The sequence below is a fragment of the Cavia porcellus genome, unplaced genomic scaffold (assembly GCF_034190915.1).
Source record: "Cavia porcellus strain 051 isolate PalLab524CR breed Dunkin Hartley unplaced genomic scaffold, mCavPor4.1 scaffold_8, whole genome shotgun sequence".
NCBI lineage: Eukaryota > Metazoa > Chordata > Mammalia > Rodentia > Caviidae > Cavia > Cavia porcellus.
Window position 1 is genome coordinate 57,120,189 of NW_026947491.1, and position 15,867 is coordinate 57,136,055.

General features: G+C 37.7%; 1 protein-coding gene across 5 annotated transcripts in view; it reads right to left on the reverse strand.

The window, feature by feature from the left end:
- CUNH12orf56 (chromosome unknown C12orf56 homolog) overlaps positions 1–15,867 on the reverse strand; it is an 80,516-nt gene that overhangs the window by 21,513 nt on the left and 43,136 nt on the right. For 4 of the 5 annotated variants that reach the window (XM_063255064.1, XM_063255062.1, XM_063255061.1 and 1 more), the window contains exons 6-8: positions 10,982–11,126; positions 2,753–2,859; positions 1,857–1,946 (exon numbers count right to left, since the gene is read on the reverse strand). The exons of the other annotated variant lie outside the window; for it this stretch is intronic. In XM_063255064.1, the coding sequence (XP_063111134.1) occupies positions 1,857–1,946; positions 2,753–2,859; positions 10,982–11,126 (342 nt within the window). The remainder of the gene's footprint in view (positions 1–1,856; positions 1,947–2,752; positions 2,860–10,981; positions 11,127–15,867) is intronic. 5 annotated transcript variants of the gene reach the window in all.

Sequence of the window (15,867 nt, forward strand, 5' to 3'; positions counted from 1 at the left end):
TCCTGTAGGGAATGCTCCCAGCACCAGGATAGGTTTATTTACCCATTCACTTCACTCTTACCAGTAGCAAGTGTACAACTTCTACTTCCAGCCAAGGGATTTACTATAGAGAAACCCAGACTCTGCTTCAAGTGGTCACATGCCCCTGTTAAATATTTCTACTGAACCAAAGATACAAAACTAGGAAAAACTGCTAGATTATCTCATTAGGTGGAAAAACTTTCAGGAATCCGAGGGGCTTAGATTCCTCAAGTCCCTTTTAAGGACTATATACTACTACTAGCATAAGCTGTAGTTATGAAAAACAGAAGTGCTACATTTGCATCTGTAGCCCTGCCTTTCCAAGTGAAGCTATGAAGACACACCAAAGGTTGATAATATAGCTATCTTGGACAATCACAGCATCTCCAGAGGAACAAATATCTCAAAAATCTGGGCACAAGTATATAAGCAATTCTTATCAAAATCATACAAGATCCATTAAAGTTAAATGGATGCTAGATGAGGTTTTCCTTGAGTTGCTTTGAATCTGTAGGACAGGTCAGTGAAATCCTCATCCTGAGCAGAAACCATACTTTCTCCACAGCAGTTTACTACACAGTTTAGAACTGATTAGAGGAGGCTGTAGCAGCACCTAAAATAGAGCCACCAGCATCAAAAGCTATTTGGTCCCACTTTGTAAATTTCACAAGATATCACAATTCCAATGCATATTTCAGGTTATTTAACCAAGCAATATGCTCTGTCAAAGAACTTACATCAAGTCAAAGCAACAATGGGCTTCAATGAGGAACACAGAAAAAGCACTACCCAAGCAAAGAATCACGAGGGATCTGAATTTCTACTTTCTTTTGGTCATGTATTTTAGAGTATCTTCATTGAAGCACCACATCCTATGTATTGTAAACTCTCCAACATCATTCATGCGAAGGTCACACAATTACAGCCATGTGCTGAATAAAAAGTAAGTTTTTGTCAATGATGATGGTCCAATTAGATTATAATGCAGCTGAAGAATTCCTCTCTCCTCATGACACTGTAACCGTCATAATGTTGTTGCACAATGCATTGCTCATATTGTATGTGGTAATGGGGCCACAGACACCTACAGTGCTGCATGTCACATAAAGTGTAGTGTACACAATTATATCAGTATATAATGATAAATAGCAATGTGACTTATTTAGGTATTTACTATACTTTTAAATATTATTTTAGAGTGTATTCCTACTAACCAATAACAAATTACTATAAAACAATGTGCCATAACACAAGCAACAGCCTCAAACATCTGTTTCATGCATCACTTGACTGCATCACTTTCTCTCATGATGATTTAATCTCATGTGGTTTGTTTGTCATCGTCCTAGGGGTAATAGGTTATGCCCTATAGATAGATAGAAAGATAGATAGATATAGATATAGATATATAGATATACACTCTATACAGACAAGGTATGCAGTAACCTATCCCCTATAGGTTCATGTGAATATACAAATCCCTATCCTTAAGCAACACATGACTATCCATAATAAATTGACTACTGTAATAATTGCCTTTTCAGTGTAATTTTCTGTTGTGGATATAACTGTGCTCTGGGAAATTCTAATGGAGACTTTTAATACATGATGGGTCAGAAAATCTTTGTACCTGTAATAAGCTAGAGGGGCAGCATGTGCCAGTTAAATCTACTCATCACAGAAGTGGAAAGGCAAGAGAATGTAATGTGCTTATGTGAGGTTACAGAGAAGTTAGGTATGAATATTTTAAGACACTGAAGAGTAATAATGGGTTCAAGCTAACAGATCCCAATGTCTTCTTAAAAAAAACAACAACAACAACCCCAAAACCATACTTTTTAGCTGCCAGTGTGTTCAGACGTGATGACTCAATTTCTGTCTCTCTGAACATCAGTCCTAGGGTCTGTATAATTTCAATGCAAGCCCTAGGAAACAAAGACAAAAGAATGGAACCAGCATGATTTCATCAGAAGTTTAGAACTCTGTGAAAGCAGTAATGATAAAATTGCTTTCAGACATTCATTCAAAAAAGCATAGGAATTTCTTTATACCAAATTGTCAACATTGGCTAGGCATGGCGGTGCACACCTGTAATCCTAACACTTGGGAGGCTCAGGCAAGAGGTTCACCATGAGTTTGAGGCCAGCCTAGCCCGAAAAGTGAGTTCAAGGTAGTCTGAACTACATAGTGAGACCCTGTCTCAAAATAAATAAAATAAAATATAAAATAAAAATTTCTGCAACTGTCTGCAACTGTTATGTAATAAGCCATCACATGTGTTGAATGAATGAATTATAGTGCAATAGTGAATGCATGAAAGATAGTGTATGTGTTGCATGAATGACTGACAGCTGCCTGTCAGGATTAAGTCTTTTTCATATTTTTGTATGTGTATTTCCCCAATGTTTTTAGGATAATCATGCACTGATTTACTTTAAAATCATCTCAGATAATTTTAATTTTCTAAAATAGGTAATATATGGCTCAAAATGTGAAAAGTAAAAAAAGAAAATACATGGAAAAGATGTCTCTTCTCCAGTCAATCATTTTCTCCCGTATTTTTCTAGTTTCTTGTGTATTCTGCTATTAAAATCAGAACAAAAAGTATGTTGTTGTTTTTTAAAATATATGTGTAACAAAAAGTTGCACCACCATTATCATTTACACTGCATGTATTTTGTCTAGTGCTGATCATTTATGTTTAACATTTGTCTGACTATCTAATACTTACACCAACTCATCAGCCCTTTGGCTTTTATTATGAAGTGCATGTTTATCTCTAGCTTCTGGCAAATATTCATGAAGTTTGTTCACTAGGAAACAGAAAAGGTCACTGGTCTGTAAAACATGAGAGAAAGAAAATGGTTAGTTAAGGTATCAGCTCTTAAAACTCTAACCTTGCAAAAAAGTCTAAAGAAAATGTTTATTGATTAGAGAAGATACTAGGGTAATCCAAATTGAAAATGTACTTTTATTTACAACTAGGATATGAGTGCCCTGCAGACAGGAACAGAAGCTAAAAGGTGATGTCAGGGGATGGCCAGTACTGAAGATCATCCAGAAGTGAGTGCGTACTCCCAAGTTGTTCTGTTTTCCAGGAAAATGAGACTGCTATTTCTTGCCTTTCCAAAGTAATTTGACTATTCCCAGGAATACAGTGAGATAATGGATAGGAAAGTTCTCATTTAAAAGTATTCACTAACATAAAAACAAATAGCCAACAGTAGCACAACATGTTAAAAATGGTGAGAATGATATTAATTTTCCTGATGATGCAGTGGAAATGCAGATCGCCATTTGTCTAACTAAACACAGATGGAGTTTAGGACTGGTGTTTTTGCATTTTCACCCAATCTCGTGAGCTGAATGAAGAATGAAAACAAGCACCAGCCCATGAAATCAGGAAGCTGGTACTAATAAAAAAGACACTGCAATCACTTCTGTTTTCTTTCCTCTGTGGCTCACTTTTTTGCCTCTGAGTTTTGAGTACTACTGACAACTTACCCTCTGTTTTGACAAGTATATGGGTGCCCTTATTTAGCTGATATGCTGTGAAAAGAGGCCGAGAATGACTGTGGAGAAAGGGACAGGGCAGGGGGACACAACAGGAGCATCAGGGGCCCTCCAAGTGCTTGGACTCATCCAGTGCCTGATAAACTCATAGAACAACAGCCTAACACTCGAGGCCTGGCCCTCTGCAAGCGGAGGGCAGACAGGTGGCGTGATGCTACACCTACCTTGGGTGGGTGGTGGCTCCCTTAGTGCAAGGCAGGAGAAGAGGCTCGCTCACCTCCCCCTTCTGTTCTTGCTGCCCTGGCTGTCATCTGCCCCTTGCAGCGCTGCCCTGTGCCACAGCACCCTGCCGTGAGCCAGGTGAGTAAGGACTGAAACCTCCGTGAGCTGAACTAACCAAACCTTTCCTTCCTTCATTTTGGGCATCAGGTATTTTGTCTCAGCAACAAGAGAAAAGTAACCAAGATGGTTATACAGCAGTGTGAATGTGCTGATGTCGCTGAAATATAGGGCGAAAAGTGTGTCAGTGGTAAATTACATGGGATGTATATTTTACTGAGCTTTTTAAGAACTCAAGAAAAATAACCTTGTAGAGAAAAATAAAAGGCTGAGAACATGAATACAGAACTCTTTCATTTATCTAGTCAATGAACATTAAGTTAATTATTACTAGCTATGTAGCAGATTCTGTGTTAGGTAATAAAATAGTATCTTAAGAAAAATAAAAAAGGTGTCTATACTCCTAAAACTTAGCTTACTCAACTTATGAGGTAATGTTTTCATAATTTAAATGCTACTTACAATAAAAGAATAAAGATGATTTAAAGAAAAACCTATTGCCCCCCAGTGAAGTTGATTTTAAAAGGCTGCTGAGGGAGCTTCACGTTCAGGAAGCCCAGCACAAGGTTGTAAAAACATGGCTTTATTTTAAGGCTACAAGAGATAATAACTTAGATATAAAACTCCTAGAAAAAGCTGAGAAAGTCGAATTTTATTAGTCATGTATATAAACTTTCTGTAATGAACATGAGGATGGATTTTGTTTGTGGGTTAGAGAAAATATACAGCTATAAAGTCTTGCTGACCTGTCATGGAGACAGCCATGAGTAGTCCGCTAAAATATGGAAAGACTCTAGCTAAGAATACTATTTATTGGCCTTTGACCTTCTCATTCGTGCTAGCTTCTCATTTTTTGACAAACAAATCTGAAGATTTCTATTTTCTTCCACCTAAGGACATTACGTTAAAGAATGGGTGCAGAATTTTCAATGAATATGAAACAAATTTGAATTTTATCCCTAGACTTCCACTCAGATTAACTTTTCACCGGAGAAAGGGTGACGTTCAATAAGAACAGCCTCTGGAATATAGTTTAGGTATGCCCTGGATTGGGCCTCAGGGAGAACATAAAGATAAGTAAAGACACGTGCCTGTCCAGAAGAAGCTTATGGTATGATGTGGTAAATAAGAAGGCTGTACTAGTAACTCTAATAAGTGAGAAAATATCTGTGCTAACTTTTGAGAGTAGGAGCGACATCTTATACATGCATTTCTGATTCCTATCACCATGCCTCACCCAGATTAGGAAAGTAAATGTTGATTGGATTGCTAAAGAGAAACTGCTGTGAAAGATGCCATAGAACTGCACTGCCCTATAAATTAAATTATTCAACTAAATTAGATTAAAATTAAAATGTCTCTTCCTTAGTCTTTAGCCACATTCAAGTGCTTAATAGCCACATACAAATAATATCTACCTATTGAACACAGAAGATGATAAAATAGCAAAGTTCTGTGAACAGAACTTTCAGTGAGGATCAAAAACAGAAAAGCACCAATGTTCCTCAGTAAGGATAACAAGAAAGGCAGAAAAAAGTGGCATTTGAATGGAAGAATGGATCATATTTTTACAAAAGAATATGGAAGACACATTCTGGAAAAGCAAACAACAGGAAGTCCCGTTCAATCTAGCTATTCCTCTCTTGGGTATTTTCCCAGAAAAATTGAAAATGTCATGCCGTGCTATGTATGTGCACCCATTTATAGCAACACAATTTGTAATAGCTAAATCTTAGAAACAACCCAAATGTCCATCAACTAAACAATGACTAAAAAAGATGTGGTATTTTTAGGCAATGGAGTATTACTCAGCTATAAAGAAGGATAAACTTGAGGCTTTTATAGGTAAGTGGATGCAACTTGAGGCCATACTCATAAGTGAAATAAATCAGACTCACATGTATAAATATTGTATTGTCTACCTAGTGTAAAAAATTGACAGAGTAAATAAGATCCAAAATGTACAATATCACAACTTCCGGGAGAACATGGCGGACAGATAACAGCAACTACCGGAGGCTCTCTGAAAAACTAGGCTCAGAAGCCAGGTATGGTGCGGACTAAAGAGACATAAGCAGGTGAAGTGATGCTCTGCTGACTCAGGAACGAACTCGGCTGAGAGAAACCAACTTGGAATGCAGTCCTGGAGCTAAAACAGGAACAGAAAAGTCTCGCTGCTGAGGCTGGACCCCGCGCCATTGGAAGCCGCGATTTGGGTTTCCCGCCGCGCGGTGGCTGGCTGCCTCTACATCGGCTCGGCAAGGAGAGACGCGCGGAAACTCTGAGAACGGCAATCTGTGAACGGAGTTGAAAACAGGACGGGCAGGGAGGCACGTTCTGACTTGTGGCGAGGTGAGTGAGAGAAACTGACACTCCACCACAGTTTGACTCCAGCGGACTTTCTGGGCCCGGGCAGTCCTGCGGGAGCAGGGCGCGCTGGCGACTCCAGCCACACATTCCCCTCTCGGGCGGGATTGGTGAAAAGTGCCTGGCCTGCGTGACGCTGCCGGCAGACCCCGTAGGCTAGCCCAACCCAGATCCCAGAGCCTGACGGAGGCCGGGAGGGGCAGGCCCCCGCGTAGGCTGCCTGGTGCGCAGCGGTGAGTGGGAACACCTAACCGGCACAATTCGATCAGGCTGTGGCTGACAGGGAGAGAAGCTGGGCCTCTCATATAAGCTTGCATATATAAGGAGCAGAGAATATGGGAAGAGGCAGCAACAAGAAAGGCTCCTCAGCCCCCAATTCTGAGAAACAGGCAATAGCGGACACCGCACCAATACACATAAAGCACCATATAGAGAGCCTCATAGACCAATTCAGGAATGAAGTTATCAACGACCTGAAGCTAGAAGTATGCAAAATAGTTAGAGAAATGCTAAGCCCCACCCAAGAAAAAACAGATGGTGGAATGGAAGAACAGAAAAAGAGGGGAGAATTGTTTGATGGAGAAAACAGGGAAAGCATAGAATACGTGAAGCAGGTTCAAAGGGACTACCAAGAAACTAAGAAGTCTATCGAAGACTGGCATAACAGCTTGAAAGAAACTAAGGACAGACTATCTGAACTGGAGGGCAGAATTGTAATATGGGAGAATGAAATGAAAAACTTCTTAAAAATAACAAAGAAACAAACAGCAATAATACAAAGACAAGAAGATGATAAGAGGATACATAACTTAAGGATTAAGAACATAAAAGAAGAAGTAGGGACACAAACAAATGAACTACAAAAGCTACTCACAGAAATAATCCAGGAGAATTTTCCTAATTTAGCAAAAGGTAAAGATACTCAGATGTATGAGGCATACAGGACCCCAGCTACCTACAACCCAAACAGAGCAACACCCAGGCATATAATAATAAAAATTCCAGAAATTCAATACAAGAACAGAATATTAAAAGCTGTCAGAGACAAGAAACAGACCACTTACAAGGGAGCACCCATCAGAATTACAGCAGATTTCTCTGCACAAACCATCAAATCACGAAGAGCGTGGGGGGAAATAATTCAAGCTTTGAAAGATAATAATCTCCAGCCAAGATTGAGATATCCTGCACAACTGTCCCTGGAAATTGATGGAAAAACAAGGTGCTTCCAGGATAAAGAGGAACTGGGGGAATTTGCAACCACCAATTCAACTCTACAGAGAGTATTGCAGGATATTCTAAAAAAAGAAAAATACAAAGAATCCAGAAATAGTGGAGGCCACAACGAATGGAGCAGAGAACAAAGTGAAGAAGACAAACTGACAGCTACTGACAGAATAAGAGCTCAACAGAAATGAAGCAGAGAAGATTGGATGATAGGAACAGCTATTTTGGAGAAAATGACATCTTAATAGGTAATACTGATTTAGTATCATCTTGTTTTGAAGTCTCATCTAGCTTTTGTCCTTCTGTCTCCAATGGTCTAAATAGGTTGTATCTTATGGATTTTATTATGTACGATAGTATAAGCAAAAACCTTTTAAAGACAAGGAGATTATACAGAAACCATTGTTCATTTTCTGTTAGTCGATTCTAAATACTCTGTAATGCTGTCATTCTCTTAAATGGTTTTACATTGTTTTGATATACTTAATGCTACAGTATACGAAGTTGTACTCAAGGATTTCAAGGAAAGAGACAATATGGTAACTACTTTTAGGTCAGGATTATCTGGTGGTGAAACACTATTCTGCTTAAATGGTTATGTTTTGATCTGTGCTGTTTCGTTGTTATGCCCTCTTTTATCTCAATCTCTACTCCATTATTTACTTTTTTAATACTTTTTTAAAATTTTTATTCTTTTAATTAAAGGAAAAAAAATAACAGGATATATTATAGTAACCCACTTTCACTTTCCATTACCTCGATTTAAAGCCCTGTATTACTCTCACCATCTGGTTTTTAACTGATGTTCCCCTATTCTGTTTTGCTGGATAGTATCAGGTTCGAAAATTTAGGCATCAGCTGTGAAGATAATGAGATTCATTATAACGCCCATTCTCGTTGACTTTTATCTACTTTTGAAGACCTACAGTGTCTCCAATGGTTTGGTTTTGTAGGTTTTGTTCTTTACTGTTTTGTTCAATTGTATTATAACTAATGGTATAGGCAATTCTATTAGAGATAGCGGGAGGCATTATGGTAACCATTGTTGATCACCTTGTATTATGTTTTCACATTATCTATTATGTCCACCCTTTTGACTTGACCGATTCTGTTCTGTTATGTCACATTTGGTTTTACTCTCTTGCAAAAAAGTAATAAGAACCGTTGAGAGCAATGAAACCCAAAATGTGTAATAGTCATTGTACAAAAGAGAGGAAAAGAAAGTGCTGTAAACTATATAACTGCATGTATATTTAAGTGTATAAGATAGAATATGATATCAGAATATGATATGATATTATTGGATCATTGAACAGAACTGTTTGCAGTATCATTGATGGAATGTCCACTCTACAAGCTTTAATTTTGTGACTTGAACAAGTATTTCTAAGATGACAATATGTAATCCATTAACTAGTAATTTCCTATTGTTCACTTTTTTTTCTGCAAATCTGTATAACTTGTACCCTTTCTCAGCTTTTTTTTTCTTTTCTCCTTAAATAAAATTAAAAAAAAAAAAGAAATAAAAAAAGATATATCCTACAAAAAAAAAATGTACAATATATATTGTGAAAGTGAAAGGGAAAGAAATTGCTCAAAAGGAAAGAACTACTGGGATAGGGGAAAGGAAAAAAGAAAGAAGGAAAAAGATATATAAATATAAGATAACTAGTCTCTGTTAGTTCATCAAAAAGAACAGTTTGTGCTTTCATTGTTCGATTCTTTGATTATGTTTTCATGCTTATATCTTGTAAAATGAACAACTACTTTGAAAATAACAATATGCAATATATTAACCAGTGTTAACCTCCTTTTCTTTTATTTTTAAAATTCTGTGTCATGGTTTTTATTTTTTTGTTGTTAAAAAAAAAGAGTGAAAATGCTTAAAATAACCTCCAGATCAACACTCTGTTGTTCAACATCCATACTTTACTTCCTATCCAACCTAAACATCTACCTTAAACTCAATCCCTAATTGTGTTCATTTTCTCTAAATGGACTTCTCTCTAGCTCTGTCTTACGTCCTTTTCTGGTCTTTTCCCAGATTCTGTCTTTACTCTTGACAATCTCTAAGACCTCACTCCATGTCCCAGAACTCACATTCCATACAGGATCTGTTCCCACACCCTAAAAAAGCAGATCATCCTGGTGCCAAGTGTTTATGCAGACATCTGAGTGTAATTGCACCTACATACTGAAATGCCTACGTACTTCACTTTGGATACTTTATATAGAGCTCACTCTCAATCTCAGGTGCTGTGCCTTCTCCATGAACATCTCTAGCTGGATTAGTTCTATCAGATGATGGTGTCTTGATGATTAACCTTCCTTGCAAAATTAAATGTCATGCCCCAATTTAGAATCTATAGCAGAAGCTATTAGTGAGTAGACTTAAATGCTAAAATGTCTGTACTTAATTTAATAACCACAAAAGTTTTTGATCAAGTAGTCCCATACAATTAGGGTTTTGATTAAATTGATACCAACCATGTAGGGGGTGGGTAGGAGAAGTTAGGTGGAAAATAATCCCAATTTCTTTAGCTTTTATGCATGAATTCCATTTCCATTTTCAAAATCAATTTCATTATCCCCATATTTCCCATAATGGTTTGAAGATCTAGAGTCAAAACATGGATGGTATATTCCTAACAAGATCTATCCAGTACTGCTCAGTTTAGATTATTACCACATCATTTTTACCTGAATCTCAATGTTCTTAGATATCTGACATGATAGTCTCTATAGCTATTCTGTCCTCTAATTAGGCTGACTGGCCATTAGATTATCCTTGCTTCCCCATGACCTTGGAACTTCTTCAGTCCCATGCAAACTGTAACGGCTAATTATCCTAGTCCAGGCAAACCAAGATGGCTGATCATCCTAAAATGTAACCTAGAATCTAAGACAGGTCTAAGACTGTCGAATGGTTGGGAGATTGTGCACTTCACAGCTGCTCCATTTTCTTGAACAGCTACACACAAGACCATTGGCAGAAGTAGGATGCAACATATGGCCCCGTAGCAAGGGCTCACCTCTTCCTCTTGGCCTCACTAGCACCCCAGCGTTACTCATCTAGGCTCCTTAATCCCTTCACTGGGGACCAAAATGAAGTGTCTGTAACTTACCAAGTGAGAGTTAGGTTGCACCCTAATTCCACATTTTTTAAAATGTCACTCTTACATTCATAAATATTTTAATGATATTTTTTCTACAGGTGAATGTACACAGTAAAAGTCCTTGAAGTCTCCTTTCCCGTCTTACACCTCACATGTGACCCTGCTAATCCAGCCTACTGTGTGCTGTACGGCCTCTCTCTTCCTGCACCCGCTCCCCACCCGCTGCATACTATTGATCATCTAACTCTTCAAGTATTAAGACATGACTGCATTAAATTTTATCCACATTTTAAAATACAGCATCAGAACACGAGACGGTTTCCATTTATATGTTATTTTACACTTAACTGTGATAACCAGGTGAAATGGATTTTAAAGGTTAAAAATTAAACACCTACTTTCCAGAAGAGTCTTTTCAGAATAAAATTTTTCTGTGCTGTTACTTTAAGTTCTGTAACTAAACAAAATATCTTCCTCAATGTATTGTCTTTATGAAAAAGTTCAGATTTGAGCTGACTGAAGTGCTTAACTTTCTCCTCAGATCTGCAGAAACAAATAAACAATTGTTCCATGTGAAAAATAAGAGAGATCAGTTTGGGAATATCAATGACTTGGCTATAAAATTTTATTACCAATGAAACCTTAAGATAGTTTTGTAGTTCCAGCGTTAGTGTGTCATCTTCCAAATTTTCATTTGAGCCACATTCTTTAGTGAAGCTGTGCTCTCACCAGGAATGTCCTCATGGTCCCCAGTAAACTTCCGGGCCTCTTTCGAGCCTTGCCTATATCATTTACCATAATCCACACACCATGCATAGGATTATTTGCTTAAATTTTTTTCTTTCAGTCAACTTGCTTGGCTTTTGCTTAAAGATGTTTATAAAGAAAACTTTGTAAATGGAAAAGCAGTATCACTTGGCATAAACAGTAGGGAAGTGTTTTAAAAAACAGCTTGAATGCTACACAGATCCTAAGTGAGATCAGAGTTGGAGCCTTGCTCTGTCTTTGCACAAAAGCTGGGTGAACTTGTATTACAGAACTGCCCTTGTTGTCCCTTCAGGGAGTCAAAAGGTGCTACCTGACCAGCTGGCAAAAGGAATCACTTTTCTATCTTGGAACTGGAAGTTATTTCAGGCCGTGTCAGAGTGCCGTGCCATCACTGAATAACATGCACCCCACACTTTGGTAAAAGCAAGCTGAGCTGCAAAGATGGCACTTACCCTTATTCCAACTTCCCTGGTTTTATCAATGAATATAGCCCCTCTCACTGCAGAGCCTTAACACTTCTGATATCATGCTAATCCTATTTCATCCCACTGTCATTTGTGTTAGAATCCTGGCCTCTCGGCTGATTTTCAGCAATTTGAAAAAATTTGTTGTTAAGCTGAATATTGCTTGTGTCGCACACTGGAATCATTAACAATTTGTGCTTAACTGGGCACTGACTATGCAGAGGGTTCTGGCCTGGGTTCTATTTACAAACTAGTTCACCCAACTAACTGCCACTGAGGGGCTTGAGCTGGGAATTACCATGGCATTTTATAGGGATTAGGTAACCTGTCCAAAGTCAGAAAACTAGGCTAAGAATATGTGGGTGCAAACTAATGACTGGAGGGGTAGTTCATATTCTGCACAGGTTGATGGACTCTTTGCATTTCTTATGTGAAATGAGAAAACAATTTTAACCTTCCTCCAGAAACCTGTGATATCAGCCACTTACCCCCTTATAAGATGTTCTCCCTATCCAGTTAAAGAACCTCTCTTATAACCCCTAAATTAAGACCTCCTGGAAAGATCGTCTCTTTTATAATGGGAACGTGAAAGAGAAGATGGTCATTACAAATTCAGCAATAGCAATGCTATAATGATTATAAGCATGAGGGCAAAGTCAGAATCCTAGATCTGCCTCTACCCAGCTAGATAATTATTACCACAGGCGAGTTACCCTCCCTATGCTTCAAATGCCTTAGACAATAGAGATGATAAAAATATCCACTATGCTGTGATACTTTTAACATGTATCCTTAACACACATTCTAAATAAAAACAAGAATAAATTTGAGATCCTGCTTCACTATAAATTTATTTCTAATCACTACCTTATTTTGCTTTTGAAAAATTATTAATCCCTCTACTCTCTGAGAACTCTCAAAACAACAAAATAAATGAATATAGAAAAAGAAAAGGCTTGGGTAAAAATACATCAGCAGAATTCTTTTAAAATCAATTTTTTAGCTGGGCATGGTAGCTCATGCCTGTAATCCCAGCACTCAGGAGGCTGAGGCAGGAGGATCGTTGCAAGTTCTAGACCAGCCTGGGCTACAAAGTGAGCTCAAGGGCAGCCTGAACTATGTACTGAGACTCTGGAAAGAAAGGAAGAAAGAGAGAAAGAAAGAAAGAAAGAAAGAAAGAAAGAAAGAGAGAGAGAGAGAGAGAGAGAGAGAGAGAGAGAGAGAGAGAAAGAAAGAAAGAAAGAAAAATAGAAAGAAATTTTTTTAACTTTTCCCCATTCAGAGTTGGCAATGTGCTATGATACATAACTTTTTAATCCTTTGCCTCTTATGAAAATAGCTGTCATGCAAAATTAATTTCCTTTAATGACCAAATATTTTCCACATGAAAAAGGACACTAGTCTCTTCATATTAAAACTTCATTCATGTATAAACTGAGGTCTCATGTGTATCATAAATTCAAATTAGATTAGACAGTATATATTACCACAGGCAAGTAATCAAGATCACAGTTTGTTTGAACAGAAAGTATTTTTTTAGACAGATGGCAAAATATTTTTTTTCAGTACTAGGAAATGAACTCAGGACTTTGCACTGAGTTACAACGCCAGATTTTTTTTACTTTTTATTTTGAGACAGGGTTTTTCTAAATCACTAAGGTGACCAGGTTATGCTCAAACTTGTGATTCTTTAATCTCAGCCTCCTGAATGCTAGGATTACAAGTATGTCCCATGTTTTCTAATTATAGAAATTTTCTGAATAAAATTATATAAGCAATTCCCACATGCCCATAACCTAGTTACAATAATTTTCAACATTTAACCAATTTTGCTTTATCTATTCCTTTACACACATACACACACTCTCTCATACATGCAAACATGTTATTTCAAAATTAGAATAAATAAACATGAAGTTTACTGTTGTACTCATTTTATATGTACAATTCAGTGAGATTAAGGGTATTACCGTGTGGTACAACTATCATCACTGCCAATTTCCTGAAGTTTTTTGTCTTCCCAAACAGAGATTTTGTATCCATTGAACAGCAATTCTCTATTCCTCATTACTCCTACCCATTAGTAATCTCAACTCTATTTTCTGTCTCTATAAATTTCCCTTTTCTAGATGCCTCCATAAGTGGAATCATGTGACATTTGCTCTTTTGTGTCTGGGTTATTTCACTTGACACATCTTTGAAGTTCATTCATGTTTAAACATGTGTCAGAATTACTTTCCTTTTCACTGCTAATATGTCCAGACTTCTAAGTCAGATTCAGGTTTAACAGCTGTAATACAAATACTTCAGAGGTGGTGCTGTGTATTTTATGTAACATCAAATAATGAGGCGTACAAATTGTGGTTGTCTCACTTAAGTGATGCTAAGACTAACTGAAAGATTTAGTTTTTGCAATATGATCCGTCCATTTCAAAGTCGTTTCACTTTTCTGTCTAATGGTTTCACTCACACAGGATTCTTGCACAAATCTTTCATTTCATTAAAAGTTGCGAAAGTGTTGATTTTCTAATTCTATTAGAACTTTCACATTCATTAGATGGAATTCTATAAAAGGGAATTAGCTCTTATCAACTAAGGCTAATTGGTTATCCTGAAGTGGTTATAGCTGGTGTAGAAAAGGCAGGATAATCCTTCCCATTTGTTTCCTGATTTCCAGAGGAAGGGATTGGTGCCCTATTTTCTTATAATATTCATTGTGTTTTATTTTCTTGGTGGAGGAACAGAGTGAATCTTCTCTCTACAATCAATCATTGGACACTTCTGAGTTTTTCTATTTCACTGTGTTTCAACCTCTCCATTCCTCATTGTTTCTAATGCTCAATTTATTCCACCTTTGGCTATCGGGAGCCCCTTCATGTGGGCACCTAATTCCCTTAGTTAGGGCCCCAATGTTCTTGCTTTCTTCTATCACCTGTTTTGGACTCATTTTGTATGTTCCTATCCCAGATCTACTAACACGCATTCTAATGAACTTTGGCTCCTTTGGGTAAGGAATGACTATGTCCAGCCTCTATCTTATATCATTTATTTATTCATTCTATAAAGAATTATTACAGCCTACTATATGATCAAGGTAGAGACCCTGCCTTCAGAAGCATACTGCATAATAGGCAATCATAACCAAATAAGCAATCATTACAGCACTGGTAAGTGCTACAAGATGTGTAAGCAAAAGATGCTATCGAGAAGTCTGTCCTAATTTAGTTTTGAGGGGTTTAAAAAGGAGTTTTAAAGAAAATTAAGATTTAATGGACTGAAATTATTTCATAAGAAGGAAAAAAAAGTGAGGTTCTAGAAAATGGGCCATCATGTTAGGGCCCAGAAAAAAAGGGAAATTAAGAAAACTGTGGGTAGTTCATTTTGAGTAGGCATGCAAGATAGGAGCAGGTGGGGATGCACAAGAATAGAGGACGGAAAAATAAAAGTAGCATCTGTGTACTCTATTAGACACTTATACTTTAGCACTTTTATCCAAGATCAATGGGGAGCCATTCAGAGGCTTTTAGGGAATCAGATCTGTGCTTTGGGAAGATTTCTCTGTGTAACGAAAATGGGCTAGAGTGGAGCAAGAGCGAAGGCTGAGTGGCCAGGTAGGTAAGAACCATTAAGAGAGGAGAACAAAGGTAACTGGACTTGAGCAAGAACAGTGGAAAGTGTCTAGACATAGTAACAAGGCATTAAAAAAATCACATGGTGATTGGCTGGATATGGGTGGTGGTGAAGGAGAGAGAGGAGGGAAGGGTAACATCTAGGACTCCATCTTAGGGTACCTGAAGATAATGGCCTCACTCCCTGTGTTAGGAAACACAGAGGAAAGTAGATTCCAAAAAAAAGGTGTCGCGCTCTCTTGTGATGATGCTAACTTTACATTCCTGTGATACATGCAAGAGGTGCTGTCCAGCGAACACTTATATTTGCAGGCCTAAACCTCAGGCCTGAGAGTTGAGGTAGAAGGCCAATTGTGACATCAACCACATATATAACAACATTGTCAGGAACATAAAGAGGAGAGAAAAATCCCCCATGAAACT